The sequence below is a fragment of the Amblyraja radiata genome, chromosome 5 (assembly GCF_010909765.2).
Source record: "Amblyraja radiata isolate CabotCenter1 chromosome 5, sAmbRad1.1.pri, whole genome shotgun sequence".
Classification (NCBI taxonomy): Eukaryota; Metazoa; Chordata; class Chondrichthyes; order Rajiformes; family Rajidae; genus Amblyraja; species Amblyraja radiata.
Genome location: NC_045960.1, coordinates 47,815,745 through 47,824,613, shown reverse-complemented (window position 1 = coordinate 47,824,613; position 8,869 = coordinate 47,815,745). Strand labels below are relative to the sequence as shown.

Sequence of the window (8,869 nt, the reverse complement as noted above, 5' to 3'; positions counted from 1 at the left end):
CCTCTTTGTTGATTTGCAAAAACAAACACATAAGCTCCTGTTTGTGTGCAAAAATAATGGGAATTTTCTAGCTTTGGATGGGATGCGTTGAAAAAATATTTATTTGTATTTAAACGTTCTGTTCTAATCCAGCCACCACTTATCCCAGCTGCAGCTCATAAGCTAAAAACATGACAGGTGAATTGACTGCTGTGCAGTCCAGGAGATTTCTGGAGGCGGGGGACTGTTTGATGTCGGTGGAACGCCAGGGTGAAGCGGGAGCCATGCTGCCACGCCTGGGCTCCACCTCGGACTGGGAGGCGTGCGCTGAGATACTCCCTTCGCCCCATCACGGACGGTAAGATAGTGCGCAGGTCTCTCTCTCTCTCCCTTTTATGCTTCACTTCACTGGTCCCATTGATACCCGAAGGAATCTCGGGCTGATAGGTAGCGTGTGCTGGTCAACAGTTTTTCATTCTCAATGACATAGAAACATAGAAACATAGAAAATAGGTGCAGGAGTAGGCCATTCGGCCCTTCGAGCCTGCACCGCCATTCAATATGATCATGGCTGATCATCCAACTCAGTATCCTGTACCTGCCTTCTCTCCATACCCCCTGATCCCTTTAGCCACAAGGGCCACATCTAACTCCCTCTTAAATATAGCCAATGTACTGGCCTCAACTACCTTCTGTGGCAGAGAATTCCAGAGATGTTATTCACCACTCTCTGTGTAAAAAATGTTTCCCTCATCTCGGTCCTAAAAGATTTCCCCTTTATCCTTAAACTGTGACCCCTTGTTCTGGACTTCCCCAACATCGGGAACAATCTTCCTGCATCTAGCCTGTCCAACCCCTTAAGAATTTTGTAAGTTTCTATAAGTCTCTGGAGAGCTCAGTCAGTAGAACCTGCAGGTCTAAATGTCCCAATGTCTATGGAACGACTGGACTGACTTTTCCACTCAGAGTAATTTAAAAAGTGATGTGAAACTATTCCCACAGAATAACATCATGAAATTTTGGAAGTTACTCTATTTGCTTTCATTTTTTTCTTTCTTTTTTTTTTCATTGCTCTATTTGCTAATTAATTGCTTAGCAAGACGAAGGCAATTAAAGTCTAGTACTTAAAAGCTCTTAATTAAATGATGATTAATAATGAGCTGTTTGCTACAGAGAAAGTAAAATATTTTTAATATGAAGTTCACTTTATCTAAGTTTGTGAATTACTTTGAATTTTTTTTTTTTAAATGAAGACAAATTTTGAATAATTTTTAATTTCATTTATAATTGCTTGATTCTCTTTTTTTTTCTGCGTCTGATTTGATATTAATTTATCCTCCTTAGTTCTCTCTCTGGTTATTTCTCAAATTTCACAGTTGGAGGGAAAACATTTTGTTCCTTCCTATTGTAATCTCCACTGTGGTGATGTTGACTTGCACAAAGGAATGTTTTTGCCCAGATGCTGGGAGGATTGACCATCAACCTCAACCATTTTCTTTAGTCCACTGAACAAAGTGACTTCACCACTGAAGTGCATTCCCCTTGATGCCATTAACTTCAGTTCTACTTGTACTTCTAGATGCTACACTTTAAATGCTGCCTTGACATCAAGAGCAGTCACTCTTGCACACTTCAGATATTCAGAACTTTTACCCATTATTAGACCAAGGCTGCTTTAAGGTTTGGAGCTAATTGATCCCATTAAATTTAACCAAGTGTTGGTGTGAAGATTATTGGAGAGCACTTATGGGTAGCACAGTAGTGCAGCTGGGGGGCTGCTGCCATACAGAGCTGGACTATGTGAAGGCGGAAATTGGCAGCTGAAGTAAATATATATTGTTGAGTTCTGTAGGAGAGGAGTGAGCAGCAACAGTGTAGCGAACGATGTTGAGAGAGGACCGAAATAGGACTGAAAGAAGTACGCACCCCACTAGAGGGCAGGCATCCATGTGAGTTTCTCTAGCTATACCTTTGATCTAAAGAAAGTGAGTGGAGTTGAAGGAAAAGTTCAAAAGTAGAATGAAATCCACCATGTGTGTGTGTACAGACACTCTATGCAATGGGCGACTTGCATAAACTCACACTTATGTAAACAGTCTGGCAGTTTGTAATTTCCACAACACTGTACGATTACTCAAGTTTACATCGAAAACAAGCCGGCAAAGGCAGCGGTGCTTATCCAGAAGGCTACCCGCCACAGAAAGTGTCCCAATGCCAAGGCGGAACACAAGCTGTCAATGGCCGTGGTGCTTATCCAGAAGGCCTTGCGCCATAGTAAGTGTCCCGGATGCAGCTGGACAACTCTAAGACAAATAATACTCTCAGTGACAGACATAAAGGGCTGGAGTAACTCAGTGGGTCAGGCAGCATCTCTGGAGGACATAGACAGGCAAGGTTTTGGTTCAAGAGTGCTCTTCAGACTCAGTTATCTCTGCCGGGGAGTGGGGATGGTGGATTGCGACATGTGTAAAATATACACAATTTACCCTCAATCCTGCAAACCTATAACGTTTGCAACAATCATTGAGTGGCAACGTCAAAGCGTCTTGTGGAAATGTAAAATTCTCTGACACTCCTCTCAGCTAAATTTCACAATCATTTCATCAGCCTTTTCTTTTGAAAATCTTTAATCCTTAGAAAGTCAAAAGACATAAGACAAAAGTTTCAAAAAAAATGTTGTGGTATTCGATATGCCACCGAAGGTCTTATCATTGGATCCACATGATTGCTTGATTTCCTTTATGATTTTACACTATATTGTGGAATTATCATTGAGTCACTGAGTTATGCAGCATGTAAATATGCCCTTCGGCCTAACTTGCTCTTGCCGACTTATTTGCTTACCCGAAGTAATCCCATTTGCTTACATTTGGCCCATATCCTTCTCAAATATTCCCATCTATGTACCTGTCCAAATGTCAGTTAAACGGTGTAATTTAATCCATTTTACCCCTTACTCCGTCAGCTGATTCCATATACACACCACCCCTTACTCCGTCAGCTGATTCCATATACACACCACCCCTTACTCCGTCAGCTGATTCCATATACACACCACCCCTTACCCCGTCAGCTGATTCCATATACACACCACCCCTTACTCCGTCAGCTGATTCCATATACACACCACCCCTTACCCCGTCAGCTGATTCCATATACACACCACCCCTTACCCCGTCAGCTGATTCCATATACACACCACCCCTTACCCCGTCAGCTGATTCCATATACACACCACCGCTCGGATCCTTCTTGAAATTTTCCCCTCCCACCTTAAACATAAACTGTCAAGTTTTGGACTCCCCTTCCTCTCCAGTCAGGGAAAGGCTGTGACCATTCACCGTATCTATATCCCTGATCTTTGTACATGCCTCTTTACATCACCCCTCAGCTTTCTACCCTCCAAGGAAAAAGCACCAGACCATCCAGGCTCTGCCTTATACTTAAGCTCTGATGTCCTGGTACCATCTTTGTGAATCTTTTTTTGCACTCTTTCCAGCTTACTGACATAATTCCTCTAGATGAATGTGTGATATGGGTAACAACCCTCGAGGTCTTCTTGTTAAATTGCTACCCGACTTCCAAAATTTTATTTGTATGACACTTCCGGCATGTCATTGGTATCGTTATAGATGAAGGCCTCTGGTTGCTTATCCTGCACTCTCAGAATGCCCTGCGCCTGCTCAGAGATATTCTTGACCATGGCACCATTTTGAAGTCTTGCCTGCCGCCACAGAAATACTTGCTTGTACATCTATCAACAGCCCCTTATCACAATTGCTCACCTAGACTTAGCTCGACCCAGCTGTTCAACAGAGCCAGATGTGGTGCCACTGTTCTAGCAGCTACTATTATTGGTCTCATGCAAAAATGAGTTTGCATTTGCATTGAATAAACCTGCAAGTGGTTGCAGATTCCTCGAGTGCTTAACTTGGAGTCATGCAAGCATATTGGTAGGACTGTCAATATATTGAATACATAGTGACCTTTCTTATGCTACTTGTGTTCTGATTCACCAGTTGAGCTTTTGTGTTTAATTCTGATATTGGTCTTTGTTTCCTCTCACCATTTATGTAAGTATGATTATAAAATGTTATTGTTTAATGCCCTTTTGTTTTAATTACCTTATTAACTGGAATTATTGAATACACAGGCAACTTAGAAGATGCAATGGGAGTCACTGCCTGACGATTACCAATGTGCCTATTGATGTCTATGTAACCATGGGAAGACCTTCAAACTTACAGTGCGGACAGGCTTCCTAACAATTCATCGCATCAGCACCTGTGATTCAATTTCAGCAGCTGCAATCTTGACGTTGGTGCCAGACGCCGAAGGTCTTCATTTCTTTGTTGCGTCTGAAAAGTTGTTTCATAACTGGTGATTCTCATTGGAGGTTGCTAGTCTATTTGTGTCAGTAAAACGTCTGATGTCAAATTAACTTCAGACTTATTATTTCTGCAGTTATTGAACAATTCAGTAACTGTTTCAAGTTCAGACAATGGGCAGATTCCAGACTGCACATTGTGCTGTCATCATTCTGGAATTAAGAGGGGTCATATAGTTACTCTAACTGACCTCACTTTAACTTGTTAATCCCATGAATTATCTCTAGTTACAAAGCGTTTGGGATCCTTTCTAAACTCGTTGCTATAGTAGCTTGAAGATTTGTTGCAGGATTTGGCATTACAATAGGAATAAATTCTGGTTAACCCCTTGAATATTGCCCTGTTGAAGGGAAGTATACAAAGGGCGGCATGGTGGCACAGCGGTAGAGCTGCTGCTGAAATTGTGGCAGCGAATGGGACCTAGAGTCATACAGTCAGAGCGTCATACACTAAAATCAAAACTAAATGGGAAACAAGAGAGGAAATTGCGGGAGCCCTGGTTGAAATTTACCAGTCACCCTTAAATACAGGAGAGGTGCCGGAAGACTGGAGGGTGGCAAATGTTATGCCTCTTTTCAAGAAGGGCTGCAGGAAAAATACTGGGAACTATATGCTGATGAACTTAACATCTGTAGTTGGAAAGTTACTGGAGAGTATTCTGAGGGATAGGTTATACATGTTTTTGGTGGGCAAGGGCTGATTAGGGATAGTCAGCATGGTTTTGTACATGGGCGGTCCAGTCTCACAAATCTGATTGCTTTTTTTGAGGACATGACCAAAAAAGTCAATGAGGGCAAAGTTGTAGATGTTGTGTACATGGATTTCAGTAAGACATTCGACAAGGTTCTGCATGGTAGGCTGCTCTGGAAGGTTAGATCGCATGGAATCCAAGGAGAGATAGCTGAATGGATAGCAAATTGGCTCCATGGAAGGAAGCAGAGGGTGATGGTGGAAGGTTGCTTCTCAGACTGGAGGCCTGTGACTAGTGGTGTGTCTCAGGGTTCGGTGCTGAGCCCATTGCTGTTTGTCATCTACATCAATGATTTGGATGAAAACATACAGGGCAAGATTAGCAAGTTTGCTGATGATACAAAAGTGAGTGGTTTTTCAGATGGTGAAGATGGTTGTGAACGATTGCAGCAGGATCTGGATCGATTGGCCAGGTGCGCTGAGGAATGGTTGATGGAATTTAATACTGAAAAGTGTGTGGTGTTGCATTTTGTGACATCCAACAGGGTAGGGTCTACACAATAAATGGTAGGCCTCTGGGGAGTGTTGAAGACCAGAGGGATCTAGGAGTGCAGGTTCCTTGAAGGTCAAGTCTCAGGTAGATAAGGTGGTCAAAAAGGGTTTTGGCACATTGGCCTTCATCAGTCAGAGTATTGAGTATAGAAGTTGGGAGGTCATATTGCAGTTGTATAAGACGATGGTGAGACCGCATTTAGAATATTGTGTTCAGTTCTGGTCACCATGTTATAGGAAAGATATTGTCAAGCTTGAAAGGGTTCAGAAAAGAATTACGAGGATGTTGCCAGGACTAGAGGGTGTGGGCTATAGGGAGAGACTGAGTAGGCTGGGTCTCTATACCTTGGAGCGCAGGAGAATGAGGGGTGATCTTATAGAGGTGTGCAAAATCATGAGAGGAATAGGTCGGATCGATGCACAGAGTCTCTTGTGCAGAGTAGGGGAATCGAGGACCAGAGGACATAGCTTCAAGGTGAAAGGTGGTGGGTGTATGGAACAAGCTGTCAAAGGAGGTAGTTGAGGCTGGGACTATCCCATCGTTTAAGAAACAGTTGGACAGGTACATGGATAGGACATGTTTGGAGGGATATGGACCAGACGCAGGCAGGTGGCATCTCCCCTTTTACTAATCTGACACCATTCAGATAATAATCTGCCTTCCTGTTCTGGTCACCAAAGTGGATAACCTCACATTTATCCACATTATACTGCATCTGCCATGCATCTGCCCACTCACCCAACTTATCCAAGTCACCCTGTAGCCTCATAGCATCCTCCTCACACCTTAAACTGCCACCCAGCTTTGTGTCATCCGCAAAATTGGAGATGTTACATTTAATTCCCTCGTCTAAATCGTTAATATATATTGTAAATAACTGGGGTCCCAGCACTGAGCCTTGCGGCATTGCACTATTCATTGCCTGCCATTCTGAAAAGGACCTGTTAATTCCTACACTTTGCTTCCTGTCTGCCAACCAGTTCTCTATCCATGTCAATACCCTACCACCAATACCATGTGTTCTAATTTTGTACACTAATGTCTTGTATGGGACCTTGTCAAAGGCATTTGGATAGTCCAGATACACCACACCTACTGGCTCTCCCTTTTCCATTCTACTTGTTACATCCTCAAAATATTCCAGAAGATTAGTCATGCATTATTTCCCCTTTCAAATTCCATGCTGACTTTGACCGATCCTGTCACTGCTTTCCAAATGCGCTGCTATAACATCTTTAATAATCAACTCAAGAATCTTCCCCACTACCGATGTAAGGCTAACTGGTCTATAATTCCCCGTTTTCTCTCTCCCTCCTTTCTTAAAAATTGGTTACCCTCCAGACCACAGGAACTGATCCAGAGTCGAGAAAACATTGGAAAATGATCACCAATGCATCCACGATTTCTAGGGCCACCTTCTTGAGTACTCTGGCATGCAGACCATCAGGCCCTGGGGATTTATCTGCCTTCAGTACAACTGTAACATATCATCTCAACTTCTATACGCAATACTATGACTGAAGGCCAATGTGCCCAAATTCTTCGCCGAACGTCATTGATGTACTGAAAAAGGAATCAAGGAATTTGAGCTGGGTATGATTAAAACAAAGACCATTACACATAACTCATAGCTTGGGCTCATTTAGTTTATTTTTTTAGTTTAGAGAAACTAAAATGCGGGAACAGGCCTTCCGTCCTATTTGTCCTTGCTGACCAGTGATCCCTGCACAATAGCATATCCGACACACAAACCTTATGTCTTTGGAGTGTGGGAGGAAACTGGAGCACCCAGGGAAAACCCAAGCAGTCACGGGGTGGATGTACAAACTCCGTACAGCCAGCTCCCATAATCATGATCGTATCCGAAGGCAGCAACACTACCACTGTGCCACCCCCTTGTAAGTGTCATAGGTACAAATTTGATTTGAGAGAAGTGGGTGGAGTTGAAGTTGTTCAACGGGACAACGGTTTCAGCGAGGTGAATGAGTGTGTTGGTGGAGGAGAACTGGTTGTGCTTCTGCTACCCAATAGATTTCCCAGTGCAAATGGTTATTGCAGTGTGTGCAGAATTCTGCAGGGAAACGCACTCAGGAAATAGCTGGCGGAGCTTATCCAGCAAGTTCAGAGCCACTGGAGAAGTCCAGCAATTGCTGGCACCTGCGCCAAGAAAGCTGGCATTTCTCAGCATTTCCTGCTGAATTAGCCTAAAGGTAGAAGGTTCAAGAACACTCGAAAATTCCCTTTGAGTAGTTTGTTGCACTATGTTTACAAGTGAAATCCTGACAATGAAAAAAAGTTGCTCACTAGGTTTTACAATTTATGAGTTCAGTGTTGCTAAAAGCTTCACTGGCAGCAATTTAAAGCAAAACTAATGTTTATATATTTCCCAAGTACCCATAAATATTTTTAGTTTTGGTGGAAAGTTGGCCGTATAGTTACGTGCACAGAATCAAAGGTCAAGACAGCCCGGCTAGCTCAGTCGGTAGAGCATGAGACTCTTAATCTCAGGGTCGTGGGTTCGAGCCCCACGTTGGGCGTCATCCTTTGGCTCCAAAGTACGGCGATGGGTGCAAAAATCTCATTGTGCGGTGCATATGTGACATAAAGAATTGAAGCTGAAGTCAGAGGGGGACAAAATTGCTTCACTCTGCTCTCTTTATAGATTGTTAAGGGCTTGGACACACTAGAGGCAGGAAACATGTTCCCGATGTTGGAGGAGTTCAGAACCAGGGGCCACAGTTTAAGAATAAGGAGTCAGCCATTTTGAGACGAGGAAACACTTTTTCTCACAGAGAGTGGTGAGTCTGTGGAATTCTCTGCCTCAGGTGGAGGCAGGTTCTCTAGATTTTTTCAAGAGAGAGCTAGATAGGGCTCTTAAAAATAGCGGAGTCAGGGGATATGGGGAGAAGGCAGGAACGGGGGACTGATTGGAGATGATCAACCATGATCACATTGAATGGTGGTGCTGGCTCGAAGGGCCAAATGGCTTACTCCTGCACCTATTGTCTATTGTCTATAATAACACTCCATAGGGTTGGCTCTACTAATTTAAGGTAAAATTGCCTTTTCCTAAAGGATCATATAATATTATGTGTATTTGTTTCATAATGTCTGTCTCTTGACATGAACTGTACAACTTTGTACGTTCTGTTCAGCCAGTCAGATTAATGTGTGCTATTTCTCATTATGATAGTTGCACTCCCAGTCTATTGGAATGTGATTGCCAATTGCATCACTATTGAAAATGCAAAAATATACA

General features: G+C 43.0%; 1 protein-coding gene and 1 non-coding gene across 2 annotated transcripts; both read left to right on the top strand.

Moving 5' to 3' along the window:
• On the top strand, positions 1–4,416 carry fam229b (family with sequence similarity 229 member B). Its single transcript, XM_033021153.1, has 2 exons — positions 1–337; positions 4,133–4,416. The coding sequence occupies exons 1-2, from the start codon at positions 171–173 to the stop codon at positions 4,242–4,244; spliced, it is 279 nt and encodes a 92-aa protein (XP_032877044.1). The 5' UTR covers positions 1–170; the 3' UTR covers positions 4,245–4,416.
• Positions 4,417–8,074: 3,658 nt separating this feature from the next.
• On the top strand, positions 8,075–8,147 carry trnak-cuu. The gene has a single exon. It is a non-coding gene; the product is annotated as a tRNA-Lys (tRNA).
• The last annotated feature ends 722 nt before the right edge of the window (positions 8,148–8,869 follow it).